Source organism: Dermacentor albipictus, chromosome 1 (genome assembly GCF_038994185.2).
Source record: "Dermacentor albipictus isolate Rhodes 1998 colony chromosome 1, USDA_Dalb.pri_finalv2, whole genome shotgun sequence".
Lineage (NCBI taxonomy): Eukaryota > Metazoa > Arthropoda > Arachnida > Ixodida > Ixodidae > Dermacentor > Dermacentor albipictus.
Window position 1 is genome coordinate 225,585,157 of NC_091821.1, and position 24,106 is coordinate 225,609,262.

The 24,106-nt window shown below is 43.9% G+C and overlaps 1 protein-coding gene across 1 annotated transcript in view; it reads right to left on the reverse strand.

Annotated features, from left to right (window-relative positions):
- Window positions 1–340: 340 nt before the first annotated feature.
- Window positions 341–24,106, reverse strand: part of LOC139054230 (transcription factor E2F5-like) — a 56,458-nt gene continuing 32,692 nt past the window's right edge. The window contains exons 8-9 of the mRNA XM_070530935.1: window positions 22,581–22,616; window positions 341–6,152 (exon numbers count right to left, since the gene is read on the reverse strand). Coding sequence (XP_070387036.1) covers window positions 6,037–6,152; window positions 22,581–22,616 — 152 coding nt within the window. The 3' untranslated portion in view covers window positions 341–6,036. The remainder of the gene's footprint in view (window positions 6,153–22,580; window positions 22,617–24,106) is intronic.

The window sequence follows — 24,106 nt, forward strand, 5'->3', positions numbered from 1 at the left end:
ATGTAAGCTACAGTTCCTTAGGCACAAGACAATGAAAAGGAACGCACAGTGCTAAATAAAATACACAAGCAACAAAAAACAACATGCTCTGAGATGCATGTGGTGCAAAGCAATAAAAGTAACCGTAGCCTGGATGCGTAGAATTCGTCTTTGGAGATCCTAGTGCAAACTGGTAGGACATGTTCAACTTGGGAACATGAGTTAAAGGGTTGAAGTGTAAGAAAACAAAGAGCAGAACATCACCAAACTTCATCAAATGTACAATGTAAAAGTATTCCAGTGATGAACTTTTCAATCCAGAAAGTGTCCAATCACCAACAAGCAAGAGCAGACAACAGTGTGTAGAAAAGAATAATTTGTATTGTACAAATTATTTACAAGAACCCAATTTTACAAAAGGAAGTGAAAGCTTGCACCTGCAAACAATGTCTAAATGCAGTGATTTAAACATAGTGCAGATGCAGGCACTAAGAAACAATTATACAACAAAATTAACAACAAAGTCTGTATATTTACTCTGAATACTGCAAAAACAGTGGATCTCTGCACAATAAAAATATTTTTAATAGTGAAGATGAGTTGAATGAAGGTGTCACACATTGACATGATGTGTGAACGAGCACAGGAGCTCTTCTGCTGGCAATTGTTTTACTTATATCATGTACAAGATGTTGCAACATTTCTTTCACCACCACACAAATGAGGCATGCACACACAAACAGAAAGCACTTGATAAATAGAAAAGATAAATATAATTCATCTGTACATTTCATGAGATGACCCAACTACTCCGACAAAAAGAAACGACATGCATGCACACGTACAATTGAAAAAATATATCAATACACACAGTTCTTTCAGACACGATCTCGCCCACACATTTAAAAGGACACTAAAGGCAAATATTAAATCAAGCTAAAGTGATAGATTGGTGCTGGAGAACATCTAAGGCATCAAATTATTGCTAACATAGCTTCAGTAATATTGAGGTAAATGCAGGACATGATTAGGGATTCCCCCGGGACATTAAAGGACTAGCCCAATGAACAAGGCACTCATTATAATTCTCACTAGTACTCAATCTCTCATAATAAAAAGATCATTGTATTGCATTATAAGACAAAAGGAAATGCTACTTGTCCAGTTCTATTTGATTTCTTTTAAGAAATAACTCAATGACGTTACCCTTGACAACAATGCAGGCGGTCGAAAAGTTTAATTTCCTCCACTCTGCAGTGCCTGCGCTCTCACTTTTCAGTAGTTTCGTTATGACGTAGCGCTGCGCTGGTTTTTCTGGCTTGCAAAACTCAGCTGCAGCAGTGAATCCAATGCTCTGTCTTGGTTTGGTTTGTTCATTTCCACACATTTGCGTTTTGCGCAGAAAAACGTCCATGGCCACATTTTGCGTTTTGCGCCACCTGCTGGGTGCCGTTTTACTCACCAATGGCAGTAAAGGTTGGTGATGGTGTGTGCAACATCACCGCTCCCTGATCTGGGGCGGGCGATCTGAATGGCGCTATAGGTAGACGGACCCTTCACACGCAATTTTCTCGTAAACTAAGTCATTTCTTGGCAGGAAACAAGCACTGCGAGGTTCCTGGAATGGTATTTTAACAGCTGAAGTAGACTTAGTATTTGCCTTTAGTGTCCATTTAAGTATAACGCTTTTATGCCACACAAAGCATGCAAAATGTTTCAGTTGAACAGAAATGATGAGACTTGTAGCTGTATTAAACACTGCTTCACACACAAGACCCAGATGCATGCAAAACCTTCAAAGTGAAAAAGCAGAAGAGCAGCTGCGACGCATAAATTAAGGCACACACAATCAGTTCTGAACCCACACTGCAGAAAATCATGTAAAGCTGCAAGATGTTTATTTACAGAAATGATGCAGTGTTTTGCTCAATATTTCCTTATTCTGAAGGCAAAAGATGTTTGCATGGTTGTTAAAATCTCATACACAAGGTATAAACATAATTAACCTAGTAGATTAAATTTTTTTACAAAGATTAATAAGAATCGTAAGAAATTTCAGGTATACTTTCAATTGAACCCAATAAAAGAAGGAAAGATGCATACAAATTGTGCCTATGCAAGTTCAAAGGAATAGAGCACAGCAATAACAAGTAATTAGTGTAAACTGCCAGCATGTATGTAAGCAGTTAAAATTCAAGAATTTGTTACATGCAAGTAGCGATATAGTACAATTGTTTAGTGCATAGTGCTTTGGCATGACTAGCAACATTGTTAACTACTGAGTAGTCATTTACTGTAGACAAACATTAGTGTTATACTAGCGAAGTTGTTGAGAAATGAGTAAAGATGTAAAGAATTGCTCTACTATTCAGCTGTCCAAATAAACTTTTTTAAATTTTAGGTCACCAAAATTAGTTTTGTGAGCTGTAATGAACACATGCAAATCAATACACCAAAAGCATCATGCAATTAAAAAAAAAAGCGTGAAGTAGATGACACACCCATATCCCTTTCTATTCGAGGCATTCAGTGACTGTTCCACACAAGTGAACAGACTTCGGATGCTTGCTTTGAAGCTTCAGAAAAAAAAAAAAAAAATGGAATGAACACAAATATGTTACAGAGGTGCCTTTATGAACTATACCAAATGAAATTTCTTATGCCACTCTTATGTCTTAAACGAAAATATCTTGCCTTTACAAGAGTAAAAATTCAATTCATAATTGCATGAAACAAAACTGGTTATGCAAGAAATAGCAGAAAAAATATATAGGTACATTTCTGTGAAAAGTTACACTGTGCTAGTTGCATGCTTTGTGTTTTCACTCTATACAGAGACAGTGACTCAACATGACAACCTTCTGTGCTCATTACTGAGCTGCAGCTCAATGCCTCCAGAAATGCAAGTTGCCATTAAGCATGCCCACAGAGTTTTATTCTGTCCATGGCCCTTTTGATTTAAAAAAGAGCCAAGAAAGCATTCCTACTCAATTAAGCCTATCCCTCCATTGCCTTTTCCTTGCTGGATTAGAATTTCTAGGAAGCTTGAAAAGGCAGGCACACTTTACAATACACTGTTGATGGTACTCTACACACAGCAATTGTTCCAAATTACTCATATGCACAACATAGTTCAAACCTCAACTTGCCGTAGTGTGGGTGATTTTAATTGCAAATGTTGATTACCCAATAGCTTATAAGGATGTCATTAAAATACATGGCTTTCAGTACAAGTTCTTTGGAGAGTGACATCTTTGGTTTCTGCTGAGAACAGGAATGTGCAGCAAAGAAAAGCCATGCTGCAAAAACTTGAGTCTTCTGCAATTATCCAACAAACTCTGCTACTGCACTAATCTGCAAAGCATAACTTTCCAGCCCTTGATGAGTTTACAAACTGAATATCAGCACCGGCAAATCCACAGCAAGTATCAGCTCATAGCCACAGCCCACAGTATAATTAAAACAATAATGTCGCCTGTTATGCTCACACACCACCTACTCGGGCCACCAGTGCATCAGCTTAGGTGCTTTCGAGATAGATGGTACATCCACAAACAAATGAAGACCTGCATGTCTTCCAGCAGACAATTTTACTACGTTGTTGCAGTTCCCTCTAAATGTAAGCAATTAAAATTTGCTAGATCCTTCTCTAATTAAAATAGTTCAAAATAAAACAGCACAATTCCAGTGCAATGTCCTGTCACACAAGAGCATGCTTTACACAATAACAGTGACAAAACACACAGCCAATTTGGCAGATATAAAGATGCACAGATTATGGCCTGTAAATTCCATTTAGGCTTGCATTACCTCTACTGAGAGTAGAACATTTAATAACAGTAAAATTTAGAGCATACGGTCATGGCAGGCACAAATTTAGGGATGATATGAATTCGTAGAATTCCCTGGCCAAATCACATTGCGCACAATTTGCAAGATTTTGGATGAGGTCCACATTCTTCATGGCCACTGTGGGTGATGTAAATACATGACAGTGCTTGACAGCAGTAATGTGGTGAGAAAGTCTCAAACTCTCTTTCTTTTTCTGCTTTGATGAGAATGTAAACTTTTTATGTGGGTGATGTTATACATGACTGAGTTTGACAGCAGTAATGTGGTCTGAAGGCCACTACACCCTTTTTTGTTGTTTTGTTGCTATGATGAGAATAACTTTTTATGTGGAGAAGATCAGCCCTTTGCTGTCGCAAAGACTCTTCATGCTAATGAACTGTGGAACCTCTCATTAGTGCCCTTGCCATGCAGCTCGACTGATTATCCAGCCTGGCAAGCTTGGTGCAACCATTTTTCTCATTCACCTTCTCCACCCTTCCCACACCATGCTGTCTGCCTTCTGTAGCATCGAGCCGTGCCATTATGGCCATTGTTGGGGCAGTGAACATGGATACCTAAACAATGCTTACAGCCAGCTCGGCAAGCATTGAGCCTTGAAAGCCACTGTTAGCGATGGCAGCTGCTACAGCAGCTAGAAAGGGCAACATGCAATAGCTGAAATGCTGCACCCTCTCATCAGTTTGAGGCATGCCATGGCACTGATGAGTTACTGGTAGAGCACACCAGGTCAATTTTTACAGCTTCCAGAAATATGTGCTGATTGAGCATGAACTAGAATTCAGGTGCTACTCATCACCTGAGTAAATTTTTCGGACATGAGTAGCGCTACGTCCCAAATACCACGGCCATGAACGGTGTTGCTGCCATTCATTTTACAGCCTGTATCCTCAGTTCTGATGGCTACCAAGTAAAGAGATTGCGGCCCAACTCAGCCCCATTTTCATAACTTTCAGTCACTCGCATGACATCTAGAGCAGCAAAGTCCCAGATGCGGCCATGAAGAAGGTTGAAAGTGACCCGTTCTACAACAAAGGCACGGAGGTATTAACGTATCAGAGACGTCGATATAATATTGTACTGCGATTTCTAGATGTTGCATTCAAGCTTTCTTTCGGGGGGAAAACACTGCCTCTTCGTGCACTGCACTTTCAATGCTGTAGTAGCAATCAAGCCAGCAATGAGGTGCATGCAAATGACTGGTGGACCTGCTTTCTACTAGGTTTATCCATGCACTTATTACTGAGTGAAACGGAGAAAGCTACATGTGGGCACAAGTTGCCAAACTGGATCCCCACAGAGTGACCTAAACTGCTAAGTGAAATACAATCAGCAACACACTACACATATCTGATTTAGATCTGATATCAGATCAGATTATGAAATGTCCACCTACAACAAAGTGTCAAATTGACATCAATGCACTGAAACAGGACAGAGCAAAAGCCCGGTAAAGAACCTTTTGTGATGACACAAAGGAAATTGACGAATTTTTCCCCCCTGAAATTCTCTTCTTTGAAATGCCTAATTATTCAAATATTTGTGATTCACCTTGTGTCCAAGAAATAGCAAGAAATTATCTGGAACATTTTCAGCTGTGAATTACAAATGAATGCACACACTTTTTTCTTCTTTTGATGATACTAATATTTCATGTGATTCCATGAGATATGCATCTTCGAGATTCTACTGAGACATGCCGGAGACAACTTCTATTTATAATAGCGAGAAAAACAATGCAATGTCTTGCAAGAGTGTTACATTATGTATCATAAAAAATATTAAGTGGAAAGCAGTACACTTCAGAAACTCTAATGAAGATGGGAAATATCACACAACTTTGTAGATTTATTATGCAATATGATGGATGCGATGAAACCGAGTGGCCAGCGTGCCATGAGAGCAACTACAAGCATCACCCTTGACGCATTCATGCAGCACAATCGGGAGCTTTAGCATACCACTACCACCTCTACCGTCTGCCAGTTTTGTGTGTGCTAACCAAGTCACGCAAGATCATCAAAGAGGCAGCTGTAACGGTGCAGTGGTACTGTTCTGCTAAAGCTCTAATGTTCCCGCAAATTGTAAGTTGACACATACCCACACTTCGCGAGAGAAGAATCGCTTCAATTCACTAACAGCAACATCATATCAACACTGCCAGCCATGAAAAAAGAAACGCAGCATGAAAAAGACATGGTCACCATGTCACACGGGGAAGATGTCGAAGAGATCGCAGATGCCTTCACTTTCATCCAGGTGAAAGAAGTAGTCCCGCTCACTGAGTGGTGGACTGAGGCACAAGAATGATGTAATTGGAGACACTAAAGGAAAAATCAAAATTACATATGATAACCCAGCATTTACAGTGAATCACATGCAGAATTTCTACAACAATGCTTAGCTAAAAAGTGTGCATAGTAATTAATATGGCTTATCTCAATTTTCTCATGAAGCAGTGCTCTTGACGAGTTCGATTTGGGTTTCTCACTGAGAATTAGCTGGAACTTTTTGGGTCAGTGTTCAAAGGCTTCTGGTTCATATTAAAAGCTGATCTGTTATAAAATCAACCATTAGCTACAAACATCCAATTGGCATTGGCAGCCGAACACTGATAATGAAAAAGTTGATTAGCAAATCATAGTAATTTCCAAAAATATTGAATGCTGTTATGCATTGGTTTTAAAGCTAGTGTCGCGGGAAAGTCCGAATAATCCGAAAAATTTGGCATTTGAAAAATTGGTCACTGACTGTGCTCAACATGTTTGCCACTAGAGTACAGTAAAACCTCGTTAAACCGCACTCGCTTAAAGGGACACTAAAGGTTAATATTAAGTCAACGTGGACTGTTGAAATACCATCCCAGGAACCTCAAAACACTTGTTTCGTGCGAAAAAGAGACTTACTTTAAGCGTCCGCGTACCTCTAGCGCAGTTCAAATCACCCGCCCTCCGATCGAGGAGTATTGACGTCATGGTCTCATAGTGACGTTGCGCCGTCGGTGAGTAAAGCGGCTCCCGCAGACGGCACTACGGCTTTTCTGCACAAAACGCAAACGCGCGGCCAGAAAGAGCCAAGACAGAGCCGAAAGCAGCGCGAAAGCGAAACTATGGTGGCTAGCGGAAGGGAAAGCGCACGACAAGCTGGTTCTTTAGTTTATGACGCCGACTTCGACGCTTGTTGCAGTGGATGACCCTGACAACGACACATTAGCTCGCGATGCTGGGCTCGAGTTCAGCGATTTAAGCACTGATGAACGTGACCTGCTGTTGAGGGCTCGCGCTGCCGGCGTCGTTGCGTACTACTACGATGACGGCCTGCTTTGAAAGGCACTTCACACAACTTAAGTAAGTCGGCATTGAAATCGTAATCCTCTGGACGAAAGTGCAGCGAGCACACTACGTGATTTTTCGACTCTTTGCCAGCGCGCTGTGGCAGAGGTACGGCACTTAACCACTTCGAACGGAGAGGTTCACTTGTTGGCACACAGTGATAAGTAACATTCGATTTGCCGCTGCAACTGCCCTTGGCCAAATTCCGCGGACCGTTCGCGCATCCCACGATATCACATGGATGTGGCATTCTCGCTGCTTGTTTCAAATGCAAGTTTCGCGAGCCAGCAGGACAACTGCAGCACAACGCAATAAAAAAATAACTGAAACTCCAAAGCGCGCGCGGCGCAAAGTCGAGCGAAAACAAAACCTTTCGATCACCTATACTACTCAAGGGTAACGTCAAAATGTTATTTTTTCTTAGAATTGAATAGAAGTAGACAAGTAGCATTTTCTTCTGTCTCATAATCTAATGAAATGATCTTTTTAATTCGAGTAGTTGAGTATAGTGACATAAATTATGATGAGGAGTGCTTTCGTCATCGGTCTAGTACCGGAATGTCGCTGGGGGGTCTCAAATCGTGTCATGCATTTACCTCAATTTCTCGGTTACTAAAGCTCTGTTCGCAATTATATTGACGCCTTAGACGTTCTACAGCATTGCTTTATCACTTTAATTTGACTTTCTGGTAACCTTTAGTGTCCCTTTAAACAGTAGTTTAGTTTAAAATGTAGTAAAGTCAAATCCCTGACTCGGCAGCCATTAGACATAATGTGTTTTGTATCCGCATAAACCATACCAGCTATTTGCGTACGCATCTATTAAAATGTAGCGCTTCCACTTTCTGTCGCGCAAACACGGCGGTGCGTCGTCTCCATCGGGCGGCCTGGCAGAACAACAAGCCTCAGAGATCGGAACAACAGCCTCCAAGCACCCTGTGCGTTTACGCATGAAGCCACATCAACATCATTTTGACGCCGTGCCAGAGAGCGTTATGGCGTCGTGCAAGCGAGGAGTCGCGTCATGCTGAAGCTCGGATAAAAAAGACGCTGGGTGCTCAGCATAGAAGAAAAATTAGACATCGTCCGGGCTAGCAAATGTGACACAAAGAAGTCAGCGCTGGCACGCAAAAGGGATCTGCTGTTGACTACGGTGTGTGGCATTTGGAATGCGAAGAAGTTGCTCGGCAGCGCTGCTGCGACTGCGAAGGCATGTCGGCTACGAGGTTCGACTTTTCGCCATCGTTGCCTCTGTTGTTGCCGAAGTGTCGGCTAGCGATAGTGATGAAGACGACACGGAGAGCGACAGCACGGGCGATTCAGGCCCTACAGTGGCAGAAGCTGCGTGTTACATCAGCCTCATGAATGCAATCATCGCGACGAGAACAGGGGCGCGATAACGTAACTCTATTCCAAACGAAAAGTTTTCCAAACTCCAGCACCCGGCAACGAAAAAGTCGCCCCGAGACTTCTGTAGCACTACTGTGAGCGTGCACGGAGAATACGTAACGCCAACGAGCAATTTTCCATGCGAGTGTTTGTCGAGAAGGGGAGGCTGGCTGAAAAGCTGGCACGCAGCTTCAGTAAATTTGAGGCCGCTGTCATCGTGCTAGGCTGCCGCGGCATCAAACCAAAATAACCCTTTTGTCGTGCGAAGTGAATAAATACCGCATGTCTTTTTTCCCCTTTCATCAGACTCTCTCTGAGTTCCATTTTCGACAGATAAGTGGGCGATCTCAGGCTATTTCGGTTAAACAGTACTACCATTTAGTATGTACTTTTTCCGAGCTCCGGCCAACTGCGGTGTAACGAGGTTTCACTGTACTACACATTTTAGGCTATTTTAAACATTTACTTCACCATAATTGATACTGTGTCAGATCCCAAATTTTTTGTTTCATTATGCTAACTGAAGAATACTCTGTTGAAATAAACATGACCAACCAAACTTTATATTTACTTCATTATATCTGGTCATTGGTTACATAGATGTTCAATTGTACTACATGCAAACTGTATGTTGCAGATAAAACTTTTTTCTTAGTATTCCTCAAGCACCTGAATCTCTATGTCGAAACATCATTCTGATTTATGTTTCAGAAAAGTAGAGGTTGAGGTTCCTCTATTTGCACAGAAACAACGAAAGGAAAAATCTCCCTGTGCTTCAAGTCAATCAATTTGGCCTGTTAGCCTTCTGGTTAGCTTAGATGGCAGAGTGACTGTCATGGAAAGGCGTTTGTCCAGAGTTCAATCACCAGACCAGGATGAATCTTTCTTGCACTGCAAAGCTTTTGTTCTGAGAAACTCACATGGGTTTTCTTTGTACCTTCATGCTACAGTCAGGTGGTTTACAATTTTACTTTCATGAACACTCCTCCTAGAGCTGGTTTGCCAATAAAACTTGGTGCTGGGCTAGTTGGTGATGCATTCTTTAAAACTGATGGTAGCGCTAAAAAGGAACGGACACACGAAGAAAAGACGACACGACGACGAAGAAACGCTACTGACAACTGGTTTATTTTTCGCAAGAATTCTATATTTCGCAAGAATTCTTGCGAAAAATAAACCAGTTGTCAGTAGCGTTTCTTCGTCGTCGTGTCGTCTTTTCTTCGTGTGTCCGTTCCTTTTTAGCGCTACCATCAGTTTTAAAGAATGGTTTTCCAAATGAGCTCAAATTGTGGGGTTAAACGTTCCAAAACTGCACAGTGTGTTATGGCTAGCGTTCAGTGCTTTTGGATGAAACAGGAAAAGACGAACTGAAAAAGGTCAGTAAAAGCAAATTTAGAAGAAAGTGATGATGGTAATTCGTGCACTGCTGTGACCCTGATGCAAGGAGCCTGGTAAGGTCCAAATCACGAGTCAGCTCTGCCATCCAAGCTAAGCTTTCTTTTTCTTATTAAATGCAAAGCTTCTCTTTGTGAACCTTGCCAGGTTTCGTGACTGTGGCTGCAACCTGGCTATTCTCTTGCTGAATAGGCCATCCAATCATAGAGGAACGCGCGCTGCTGGGTTCCTTGCACCTCCACCAGATGGCGCTCGCCTTCGTGCATCCACGAGTTAGTGGAATGCCTAAGTGCTGATATTAGGGGTTTCAGGAATAATACCAGAATTATTCTATTAGGTGAAATGAATGCCCACATACAGGATTTAGATGGCTATACTGACAACCAACGCAGATGAGACCCCATGTTTTTATCAGCTCCTGCCAGACCGGACGATGCACTTCAAAGGGCAGCAGTGCAAAGGAGGGAAGAAGTCGCATTTTTGCGTGTCAGTCCTGTTCTGCTGCAATGCAACAGGCACGAAGAAAATTAAACTGCTCGTCATCGGCAAATATGCGAAACCTCGCCGCATGAAAAACGTCATGTCGTTACCGTACGACTACCACGCCAACAAACGAGCCTGGATGACCAGAGCTCTTTTCTGAGTGGCTCATCAAACTTGATGACCAAATGAGGAGGGATAACCGAAGAATTCTACTGGTTGTCGACAACTGCTCTGCTCACACTGTGAATGTTCACTTGGAGTTTCTGCCGCCAAACAACATATCCTTGCTGCAACCCCTAGACCAGGGCATTATAAAGAGTGTGAAAGCAGAATTTCGTAAGCACCTTGTGCAGTGGTTGTTTATCAACCTCTGCCTAAAGCAGCTGACTGCAATCAATATTTGTCAGGCTGCGGAAATGCTCACAGGAGCTTGGTGGAACTTGAAGGTGTTTACCATTAGCAACTGCTGGCAAAAAGCAGGGCTTGTCAAAGTGCCTGTGCAGCTTGAAGATGACCTGGAGGTGACCAACAAAACCCAGGACAACGTTACTAGACTAGCTTCAGTTTTAAAACTCGGCGCCGTTGCGCGGAACCGCCACCCGCCCGCGCCTTCGTGGCGCTGCAGTCGCGCCCGGCTTCACTTCCTCACTAGCCGGCTACGCGGGCGGGCCGGACTAAGCGCGCGGTGCAGCGTATTGTGTGGTTCGTTGTTGAAGGCGAATTTCAGCAAGCATGTAATCCGCGAAACTGTAGCTTTCGCCAAGTTTGTTGAGAATATAAGCAGACGACGCCGAGGTGCTGCGCACCTGGCTGCATAGGCGGCTATCGGAACGATGTCGACAGTTCGGCGCGCTGCTTTTTCTGTGCCGCCAGCAATGCGACGCTTCGCTCGGCGTGGAACAGAGCGATTCTGTTGTTGTTGTTGTTGTCCTGAGTGGCCGTGGCACATACCCACAGTGGGGGATTGGCCAAGAATCGGGCGGTTTAATTAGGTGCCTAAAATAATAATGATAACAAGGGAGTTAACAATTTGGGCGTGTGAGTTTAAAAGTAAACGTTTTGTGTTTGGAGAAAAAAAGAAATAATCAGATGAAAACCGGGTATAAGATAACAACAACAACAACAACAATAATAATAATAATAATAATAATAATTAATAAAAGATAAGAAATAAAAGAAAGCTATGGTTGGGAGGGAGAACGATCAATCTAACATGGAAATCGATTAGTTTCAATGAGGTAATTTTGGATCGCCAAGCAAACATTTCTGTTGCTGAACCCAACAATGGAGGCTCCAAAAGATAGGATCACAGGCACTGATAAAGTCAGACCAATAGAGCGAAGCGGGATTTCGTGTAGTCGTTTTCTTATAATAGAAATACGTCTGCAAGACAACAAGAAATGGTCGATTGTCTCCGCTTCGCCACAGAATGAGCATAGTGGTGAGGGGACCAGACCAGACCTGTGGAGGTAGAAGTTCAATGCAGGTATACGGCAGCGCAGCTACGGGATGGACACTTCAATTTTCCGTGTTCGGCAAAAATCTCTGTTCTAAGGGTGCAGGAGACGTCCGTACTCCACAGAGTTAGTAATTTCGGAGCCTGATACTGACTATATAATGATACTCCTGCGAAATCTAGCTGCAGTTACATAAGCAGTCAAAGGGCAGCAAGGAAGAATCGGGCCACTTATCGATGCCTTGGCTAGAGAGTCTGCAATTTCATTAATGATTAGTCCTTTATGGCCGGGCACCCAAGTCAAACGCACGCTTCTCAAGTAACCAGGTACCAATGATTGAAATGTCCTCATCACGCGAGAATCACTAGAAGCAGTAAGGGATGAGCACAATGATAAAGAATCAGTAACTATCACGGCTGACGTAATTGATGGTCCTAATTTGCGTAATGCTAGCACCACGGCCATGAATTCGGCTATTCCTTGTGCCGACCGGCACACGCGCTCGTGCCACTGCTCCTACGTTCATCGTCGTCTTCCACAGCTGGCTGCGTTGCCGTTCATCATTCCAGCGTAGAATTTCACTTCTGTCATCGTAATGGGGAGGCCGCGTTTACGGTGGGAGGGGCCATTGCTTAAGGCAGTATGAGCCACTCATTGTCTTACGTAACGGATAGATTTAATTTCTGAAGAAACTTAATTTTGAATAATCACAAATCGGGCGAAAGCAGCTAATCACGCCACCGAGCAAACTCGAGACATCGAACGCAAGCGACAACGGCGGACTACGGCATATCGTCATTGACGTCGTTCTCTCCGTCGCAGCCGATTGTGTGTGTTACCGCATAATTCAGAAATACTTTAATGAATCCTCTAGATTAACCCAGTGATAAACACGGGCCGCACGTTTCAGCTTCGCTGGTTAACCATCTTCACGGAGTGGAAGAGCAGATGATATTTTTGTGTGTGTGTGTGTGGCTTGTGTGTTCAAAGACTGACCTCATCTTTCATTTTGTTGCGCTTCTTTGGCGTGGCGAGAAGCCTCGGTGGGGATGAAGATCATCCTAATCACACACTTTGGACAAATGTTCAGGCTTCTGAGCCTAAACTGCGCGAAACGTTAAGACGGCAGGAAAAAACACAGCTTCCGCGCTTCGCTCTATGCGTTTCTTTCGTGCAGTTTACCCTTATTACAGTATGAACCAACTGGCCCGATAAATCTTATTGCTCTAGGTGGATACCGCTTTCTCATGGTATCACTAATTTGGACAAGGGAGAACGCCAGCGAGCGTGAAACACGCGCAAACTGCCCGTCCGCACGGGTTGAAGGCTGCGGCGAGGCGTCTGCAGTGGAGCCCGATGGAACGGCGCTGCCATCTGGCGGCTGTCACAGAAGTGGCGACACCGGCTGTAAGCGCGCGGGCGGAGAGTTTTACAACTGAAGCTAGTCTAGTAACGTTGACCCAGGAGACCTGTGGACTGAGGCTGCGGAACTGCTGCCGTCGTCTATTCCTTCAACAACTACGTGGAGAGCGACAGCACAGCACTAATGGCGGCAGACCTCACAACCGAAGAGATTGTTAACTACGTTCACGACGTCCCCAGTGACAATGACGACCCAAAGGAAGACGACTGTGGGTCAAACATTGATGTTTTAGTGCACATGAACAAAGTCCGCACTTTTATCGCTCGGTGCAATGATGTACGCGATGAGGTATGGTGCAAAATGGAAGATGTAGATGCATCCCTAATGGGTTGTGCATGCTGCACATGCCAGAAGAAAATCACAGATTTCTTCACATAAAGCAGCTTTGAAGTGAGTGAAACATTTTTATTCGAGAGTATGCTTGTCTGCACACGCATCTATGCCAAGGTACGTCATTTTCATTTCTAGGCTTGTCCACTAACTTATAACTGCAAGTTTTTCATCACAACAATATTTCAAAAGAAACGATTTTCGGCGGTCCCACGTGATTCATTATATTGAGATTTGACTGTATGTGGCTTCTTTTATCATTACAGGAGCATATGACAACGTAGACTGCAAAATTTTGTGGGATATTCTGGAAGGGGAAGGCTTAGGTGACGATGTTTACAGCTTTTGAGAGAGATTTACCTAGAAAATACAGTTTGCGTTGAATGGGGAGAAATGAGGAGCGAGGAGCAAGTTGATATCAACAAAGGATTGAGACAGGGATGTCCTCTACCCCTTCTGCTGTTTATGATGTACATGGAAAGAATGAAAAGTGTTAGAGGGAAGCAATATCGGGCTTAGTCTCTCGTACAAATGGGTGGGTACAGCAGTAGAGCAACAACTTCCAGGTTTGTTTCATGTGGACGACATTGTGTTGCTAGCTAACAAGCAAAGTGATAAGCAACGTCTGGCTAATATCTGTGGACAGGAAGGCGGGAATTTAGGTCAGAAATTTAGCGTTAAAAAATCTGGTGTTATGGTATTCAATGAAAACAGTGAACAGACAGTGGCAATATAGGGCCAGTAAATACCTTGAGTAAAAGAATATAAATATCTTGGTACGTGGATAAACGAAGGCAATAGATATATGGAAACACAGGAAAAAAACAATAACAGCAAAAGAGAAGAGAAATATGGCCATAACGAAACACAGAGCGCTGTGGGGATACAATAGGCACGATGTTCTTCGGGGTAGTATGTGGGAAGGTATAATGGTTCCAGGACTTACATTTACATTTGGAAATATGGTTGTTTGCTTGAAATCAAGGGTACAATCAGGACTTGATGGCACCTAAAGGCCTCACATTAGGCGCTCATGATAAGACAACAAATAAAGCTGTGCCAGATGATATGGGCTGGACAAGTTTTGAAGTGAAGGAAGCTCAGAGCAAAACTGATTGAAGAATGACTGAGGAATATGAAAGAAAGTAAATGGGCTGGGAGAGTGTTCAGATATTTGTACAGGAAAAACATTTGATTCAGAGTGGACAAAAAGAGCTAGGAAGCTTACCAGCAAGTATATGACTGGTATGGTGAGCAACATGGCAACGAAGAACGTCAAGCAGAAAGTCAGAGAGGCTGAGATAATCTTATGGGTGGCGGCAATGGATAAGAAACCGGCTAGTAACTATTTAAAAGGAAAAAAAAAAGACAAACCAGGAAAGAAACAATTTACGATAACTCGAAGGGAAGCTCATTACTATTCGAGGCGATATCAAAATTCCTTAGAGCACGCACTTGTAAAGCGAGATACAAGGAAGAAGCACGTGCTTGCTGCAGTATAACTGGAGATGGAGATGGAGTGCATTTTATTAGAATGTGAAGATATCTGCCCAGCGGTCGATTTAGGCACCTCTGGCTTCTGAAACCCTTGGGTTCAACGAGAGCAGGGGGAAAGTAAACATGACCATAATAGAGATTAGTAAGAGATGATTGGAAGATTGGTAGAAGAAAATTAGTGAAACAACAAAAACAAACATAGGAGGAGTACAAAAACAATGTTCACAATAGAGGCTCAGAAAGTTTGGCGATAGGAATTCGTGGTAGAGTGTCTTTTTTCCTTACTTTTTTTTCCTTTTTTAACATAGGTAGGACACTAGGCAATATAATAACAAGAGCTTGGTGGCACAACCCATTGCCCTGTTCCAAAGGGGACACTCATAGCATCCATCCATCCATCCACCCGCAGTGCTGGCCGTGCGGGGTGGAAAGAAAAAGGAAAGAAAATTCGGCAGACGTACTTACGATTGCTTACGTGTGGGTATGCAAAAGCATTATAGCACCTTTCATTAAATGTTTTTTTTCCCTGCGTTGCGAGTTTGCATAAGCTCTCGCCTGTGTTCTAACCTCGATAAGGCCAAATCAAAATGCATCAAGCATCTCAACATGTTCACTTCTCCACGAGGAGTTCAAAACTCAAAGGATTGCTCAGCAATTATTCAATTGGACATTAATGCTTTTTATTTTATACACTTATGACTTGGCGCCATCCTATTTGGCTGCGCCGTCATGCGTCCAATGATGCATGCACTAAGCACACCTTTAGACAACCAGAACGGTGGAGCTGCTATGGTGTCTGAGAAGATCGCTCATCTTTCACCCCGGAGGCCTGGGTTCTTTTACCACATAGACCAAAATTTCCCAAATTTTCTTTTCAAAGCCAATTATTTACTTTGTTTACAGGGACCTCCCCAAGAAAATTGATGTCAATTTGAGCATTTTCGATATGTTCTTACTCTGTGCCGTCGGCCATTTTTGGTACCATCGCTCACCACCGCCGCCGCCAGATTTTCGCATAGTGGGGCACCTAATGCTTTTCCATTAAAAGCACCAGAAAGCTTGCCTTTGCAAATCCGCAGCTCCACGGCAATGAGGAAATATATGCTTCTTGTAGATAGAAAGGATTCGAATTTTGCTACGTATGCATGTGCATGCTGCCTCTGAAACCATGATGTGTTCAAGGTGTCCGTCATACTTGTTAGTAGTCAGCAACTATGCTTATTAATGAAAGGGTCAGTATAATTTATGTGTGCCCGCCTGTATGCAGGCATGTGTGTGTGTGTGCACATGTGCACTGTGTTTTGACTCTTTCTTTTTTTTCACCTGTTTTGCCTGTTGCTGCACCAAAAAGGAGAAGCAGCGAAGTTGGGAAGGGGGTGTAAGGTGTACGCAGAGAGGTCAGGGGAGCCCTGGCAACATTTGTGCAGTGGCCACTGCGGTGGATGAACTGGGCAAGTTCACTGATCGCAACGCCAAATCGTATGTACCTAGACAATTTTTCTCTATTACATTTGTTATGGCTTTGTACCCTCGTAATGCTACAAGTTTGATTTCTTTATAGATTAAATGAACATCAACTCCAACCAACTGCTGTTACCCTTATTAGCTTCACTATTGTATATAACTAAGTGTGTTTCAGAAAGTACATCATTAAATAAATGATGTCAATAGCAGGCCAGTTCATGAATGGTGCACAGAGTATCATATCCACATGACTGCGGTTCCATGGTATCTACACTTGAACCGTGTTGTAATGAAGTTGAAGTTGGAGGCACAATTATTTTATTATACACTTTAACCTCAATACAACGAAATGGGATAAACACAATAATGGCTACAACAAAGTAAACGCAATTCGCCTCGAAATTCCCATAGAAATCGATATACTTTAAAGCTTGTTTTAGCAAAGTCAAATTGTTCTGCCAATGCTATATTCAACAAACTATATTCATGTCCAAAAGCAAAAATACTGACCGTTAGGCAGTGAGCAAATTGCTTTCTGCTGAATTCTGCACTCATTCTGTTCAATATTACCACATAGAATATTCTGTCGAGCAAAATAGTGGTCTTTCTCATTGCCACGCGTAGCTGCGTGCATGGTGGCTGCGCACAAGCTGCACTTCTTTCTAATTTTATCCCACCTCTCTTTCCCTGTGGCACATAGCTAGTGAAGCTAGGCGCAACCTTCGAGATAGCAATCTCAGAGGCCACACTTAGCTGCGTCACACCACATGTCAATGATGATGGTGCTTGTGCGTGGCGTGCTAAAAACTGGTGCCTCTCTCTCTCACTGCAGCACACTGCGCTGTGCTGACGCAGCTAGGCATGACCTCTGAGATTGTGTGAAACCAGCAGGAGCCATCCAAGCCAAGCCAGCACAGTCACACAGTGAAGCCACAGGGCCATGAGAAAGTGGTGGATCAGACAGTTTCGCTTTCAAAGGTAGAATGTGTCTACGTATACGCTTGCATTTCTGGCACTGTGCCAAGCTCTGTCAGCTGCATACTTAGACAGGTTTCACAACAATATCAGTGAGCCAAGTGGAACACTGAAGCGAACGACCATCACATCGGAATAAAAGGGCACTACTGTAACGGCTGTCACGTCAGGTGCTAAAAAATCGCATTTTGCCCATGCCGAATAGTCCTTTGCTGTATTATTAAATTTTTATCACATACGCGGCTACGCAGCAGTATGGCGCGCTGCAGAGCTGTAGTCTTCTTTGCACATTTAAAGCTGTGCATACCATTGGGCATATGCTGCAGTAAATGGCACTGGTCGGTATAACGAAGTAATTTCAGCTTTCCCTTATAACGAGATTCAAGTGTATCCATTACTAGAATGCCCAGTCCTGTGTATCACAGTGCACAGCAGTTTTGTCATCACTCGCGTAGCTTCGTCTGGTGACAGCGACCACATTATTGCCATCGGACAGTTCCTATACTGTCACTGTATCGGCGTAGCGCTGACACAATTGCAGAACAATTCATTGGCTGCAACAATGCTGGAGTCTCTGAGTGCCTTCCATGACGCTTCAATTTCCTGAGCCACATTATTTCCTCCTACAGCAACAGCATCATCAGACTAGGCACTGGCAGCCTCTTGCATAGCCACTTCACACATGGCATGCCGCAATCCTGGCTGCGGTGACCGCATTTCGATAAGGGCGAAATGCGAAAATGCCCATGTCCCGTGCATTGGGAGTGCATTACCTCTTAGTGTAGAAGGGACACATGTGTGCCCGAATTTGAAACACATCTCAACACACGTTTTGCCCCTGCAAACCTACTAAGGGCAACTAACGGAAAAGTTACCTTCCCCTAGCAAAATTTTATTTCGGTTGACAACTCATGACAAAACACTGACGAAACAGTGGTGGAGCCACGTAATGATGGGAAGCTTTGCCGTCAACAAATCAAATAGTTGTTTTTCAGATTTTTCTCATCAATGAAGAAGATAATGTATAGAATATACATTGCAGAGATCGAGGGTTCGTAACAGACCAGAATTCTTGAATTTAAATGAGCACAAAATACTTTTTTTACCAAGAAAGAGGCATTGGGACATATGTGTCCCAGTGTACCGTGACGGAATGCTGGTTGCCAATTAGCAGCGTATGCTTGGGGGTGGCGCTCTTATGTTCAATAGCCGCTTGAAACGAATAAATCTGTATACATTGTGCCTTTATGTGTGGCCTGGTTTATTTTAGATGAAAGCTTTTGTTCAAAATTATGCCAGAAAAACAATACAAATTCCTCGTACTGGAATAAAAGATTCTGTAAAATTTTGTTTGATGAGGACAACGAGTCTACTTTACAGCTTGACAAAGAAGGTTTTGACAACGTTGGCGCAGAAATTGACGCAGAACACCTAAAGAAGCCAGAATATTCAAAGCCGTCAAAAAAGTGAAAGAGAGGAGGTGGGTCAGCTGAACATCTCGCAGCTACTGCTCCCCCCAAAAGCTATGTGTGTAGTCAAAGAATCATCGAATGGAAGAACATGCACAGAACAGTGAATCACAACTCATTCTACCATGCAACACAGGGAAATCAAGTGTATTCCCTGATGCAAATGACCAGTGGATCTTATAACACTAAAAACATTTTCTGTTGTTATGAAGTTGGAGAGCTTCGTAATAATGCTTGTAAAAAGAAAGAATTTGGTATGCTGAGCAAAATGGGAACATCTTCATGAAATTGGTAGGAGAAATCAAGGCCTTTCTAGCTGTCAACGTTCTGATGAGCTAACAACTTATGAAGTGGACTGAAAGTCAAATATAAAATATTACCTTCGAGTGTTCTTTGAATTCCTGGAAACTGGACAGGGTTCGTACAGGTCTCATAGACAGAAATTGAAGAATATTCAGCAACTTTCAAGGCCCTGTCAAAGCTCTTTAAAGGGTGCCGAGCGGCATCCCATACAGCAAATTTATACTATAACAATGTTTTCAAAACAATATAGATTAACTTAGAAATAACAAAGTTGTTAATATCGGCACTTCATCATATTGAAATTGGACCTTTTCTGCAAACATGTACAGTCGCTAACTAATTTTTCTTGCATGAAAGAGGCCGTAAAAATTTTTGCATTATTGCGCAACTGGAAAAAAGGAACGAATTTCATGATTAAAAAGCCCCCCCCCCCTTTTAAAAAAATTTGCGAGTCCGCGACCAAAGATATGCTTTTATACCATGTTGATGATATCTTTACATCGATGGTACAAAACAAAACCTGCGAAGCTTTCACATACACTCCGCTGCCGTGGCCGATAGCGTTGCTCGCAATCAGATGACTTTGCACCTGCTATAGATTAACTTCAAAAATAAAGCATGAGGGCCGTGTTAAAAAAGAAAAAGTTGCAGTTTCACTGGAAAGCCGAAGCATTGTTTGCGATACCAAATTAGTTGACAGCTATACAAAGTAAGGATGGTAGTTTTATCGGCCGTATAAACTTGGAAACATTCGCTTACTAACTCAATTAACAAGCATGGTGTCACCGTGCACAAGCAAGTATGAACAAAATCACACTCGATGAGCGCGGACACTCGCTGTCAAAACACTGCTGTGAGCAAGTGTAGCGGCAGCAATGAGTGAAGTGACCTTCATGCTGCCTATCGCTTAAATGCAAGAGCGGCGAGAACACAGTGCATACAAAGGTATGAGCCATCCGCAGAAGCCTTTCAAGACATGGTGCGCATGCCACCATGTGCAACCATGCAAAGTATGTGCTTGCTGACGGAGTTGAAGCCCGCCTCCCCTCCCCACTTTCCTCCCTATCGCAGCAATTGTCAGTTTACCTTGAACCCGGTTGCAAAATATGCAGTTGCTGCCAGAGTACAATGCCGCTGCACCTCTATCCCCCGACGGCCTTTGGCGTGACAGAAGGTGGCTTCCCTTGCGTGCTTTCACTTGCACATACCGCATACAACGTGCGGTGATGGTGTTATCACCCTTGGACTTTATACGGAGCATGGCGACACTGCCACCAACAAAAATGCGCTTGGAGTGTCCATATGATTGCTATCGCAATACAGTAAAACCTCGTTAAACCGTACCCGCTTAAACAGTAGTTTCGGTTTAAAAGTAGTAAAGTCAATTCCCCGACTCAGCGGCCATTGAACATAATGTATTTTTTATCCGCATAAACCGTACCAGCTTATTGCGTACGCATCGGTTAAAACGTAGCGTTTCCACTTTTCGTCGCGCAAACACGGCGGTGAGTCGTCTCCATCGGGCGGCCCGGAAGAACAACAAGCCTCGGAGATCGGTACAACGGCCTCCAAGCGCCCTGTGCGTTTGTACGTGAAGCCGCATCAACATCAACATCATTTCGACGCCGCATGGACGCCGTGCCAGAGAGCGTTGCGGTTGCGGCGTTGTGCAAGCGAGGACTCGCGTCATGCCGAAGCTAGGATAAAAAAGACGCCGGGTGCTCAGCATAGAAGAAAAATTAGACATCGTCCGTGCTACCGAACGTGACATGAAGAAGTCGGCGCTGGCCCGCGACGTGGATCTGCTGTTGACTACAGTGTGTGGCATTTGGAATGCGAAGTTGCTCGGCAGCGCTGCTGCGACCGCGAAAAGATGTCGGTTACGAGGTTCGACTTTTCACCATCGTTGCCGCTGTTGTTGCCGAAGTGTCAACTAGCGACAGTGATGAGGACGACACGGAAAGCGACAGCACGGGCTATTCAGGCCCGACAGTGGCAGAAGCTGCGCGTTACGTCAGCCTCGTGAATGCGATCGTCGCAAGGAGAACAGGGGCGCGATAACGTAACTATTCCAAACGAAAAGTTTTCCGAACTCCGGCACCCGGCAATGAAAAAGGCGCCCCGGGACTTATGCAGCACTACTGCGCGCGTGCACGGAGAATACGTAACGCCAACGAGGAATCTGCCGTGCGAGTGTTTGCCGAGAGGAGGGGGGCTGGCTGAGAAGCTGGCACGCAGCTTCAGTAAGTTTGAGGCCGCTGTCGTTGGGCTAGGCCGCCGCGACATCAAACGAAAATAACACTTACGTCCCGCGAAGTGAATAAATACTGCATGTTTTTTCCCCTTTCATCGTACTCTCTCTGAGTTCAGTTTTCGACAGGTAAGTGGGCGATCTCATGCTATTTCGCTTAAACAGTACTACCGTTTAGTACGTACTTTTTCCGAGCTCCGGCCGACTACGGTTTAACGAGGTTTCACTGTATAAAGCAAGCCGCCGCACCTGGTGCATGGCACAAAAGGAAGCCTCATGCACCTTCCTCCCATCTCCTTGCCACTCTTCTGAAACACAAGTCTGACAGCGCCAATGGAGAAGGGGGAGGAGGATGGCAGAAAGCACGAGAGAGTGTGACTGCGACAAAGTCATGCTGTGCCGGGTGAAGAAATTCAAGGATTTCAAGGGGAAAAAAAATTTCAGGATTTTCAAGGGCCTTGAAAACATACTTTTCAATTTCAAAGGTTTTCAAGGGTTGCAAGGGCCTGTGCGTACACTGCTGGAGTAAACATTGTCTACAACATGTACTATCAGCATCAAATGAAACGTGAACAGTGGAGCGCATGGCCCAAGCATAAGTGAAGCTATAGTGCGCTCCGTCTAGTCATCACCATTGACAGGCGCGCACGTCTGATTTGGCCGTACATCTTCCACACATCTTTCTTTCTTTGTCATCTTTAGAGTACACGACATTGCAGTAGCTAGTGAAGCATCGCATCTTCACCTTTGGCTATGCTTTGTCCAAAACACAGTGCATGGTACTGAGAGATTTTGTTCGAAATAACAGTTGCATGGTTTTGGGGCATGCAACATGGGCATTTTAGCACTCTCAATACTAAGCATGCAGTGTACCAATCACTAAGCATGCAGATTGCCAAGAAACAAACAATGCATCTACTCCTAAGATACCTTGAAATTGAAATAACTTGCAACAGTTCATTTGCATAAATGGGATCAGCTTACCATTTTCCAAGAAACCATCGTCAGCAAGGTTCATATCTGGAAAATAAAAACGAGAAAACCATAACAGGTGTGATCTCTACCATTTCGACATAAACTTAACAAAATTAATCCTACAGATTACTTGGCAGACTTGTGTGCTGTGTCTTATTGAGAGTATAGGCCTATTGTGCACCCCATGCAGTGCTGTGAGAGCACTGCCCAACAGCACTCTCCATGTTGTGTTTGTTTTTGCATAGTACAAAAACAGAATATCTGCTAATGAATGCATGCAACTACAGCACATTTGTCTGCCTGAGCTGTGCTGTGAATTTTAGATAATTCAGGCACGAGGTTTTATAGCATGCTATTGCACTGCACATCACAAAGAAACGAAAACCTTGCGACAAGTGCGCATATGAGGCACAGAAAAAGTTCCAGTGGTAGCTTTACTGTGCTATGGTGCATTCAGTTTATTTTATTTGCCATTTAACTGCTTATACCAATACATAATGCGATGACACCAAGTCTTTATCTACACTTCCCTCACTGCATGATGTAATTGGCTGTGGGTAGGAGACGCAATTTTTTTTGCTTGTCATCTTGGCAATCAATTTACTCGGGACTTTTCACGCCCCTTGCATGGTACATACATCATTACAAGCCAGCTAGCCAGCAGGTTACGCTATTTGTAGGCATTGTAGGTCGTAGGGAGGAACTTGGGGGGACAGGACTAGGCGAGCACGATTTATTCACAGATATTTACATTCAAACAGGCGATACATTCGACAGTCTAGCGCGACTCCCAAATGGAGCACACAAGACAAAGCATACAGCATATGAGCACGTAGCTCCAAACACACCAGCACACTGCTGGTCGAGCACGAGCACACTGCTCACGAGCACGGTCACAGAGCACACTCTAGCAGCCGACAACAGCTGCTTATATACACTCTGTCCTCCCTAGATCCCTAGGTGAGGGAAAACAGCAGTTCACCGCCAATTCGTAGCGTCCAACGTCATCGAAGTTGACCTGCCTTTTTGGAGAAGGGCTCACACACACACGTACGCACTATGGCTTCCCAGAACCCGAGTTGAGCGAGTTCTCGCTGACACGTGTCTTGCCCCGAGCAGATGCCTCTTAATCCCCGAGTGGACCTCGCACAGTGGCCGCCGCCGGTTCTCCATTGTCTTGCGTCTTGAAAGGCGTGTGGGACGGTGCCCCCAAATACATTCCCTAGGGAACTCCCTCGCTCCCGAAAGACCGGATCGGTGGTGGCGAGTTCACTAACAAAGCCTGGTTCGTCGACCTCGTCTTGGCATTCCGGCGACAAAGAGTTGCTGACTCGGTGTATTGAACTCCTCACACAGTCGGTCGCCGTTCGGCTGGAGAATGACGGTGGCTTCCCAGAAAATGCCAATCCTGCTGCTGCAGCTGGCTGAGAAACTTTGCATGTCGGTACCTCGGCAGGCCATTCCTAACATATTGTGCCCAGGAGCAGTTGCGGATAAGATTCTAGAAACTTGCTGGGCGCCCACTTTCATTCATG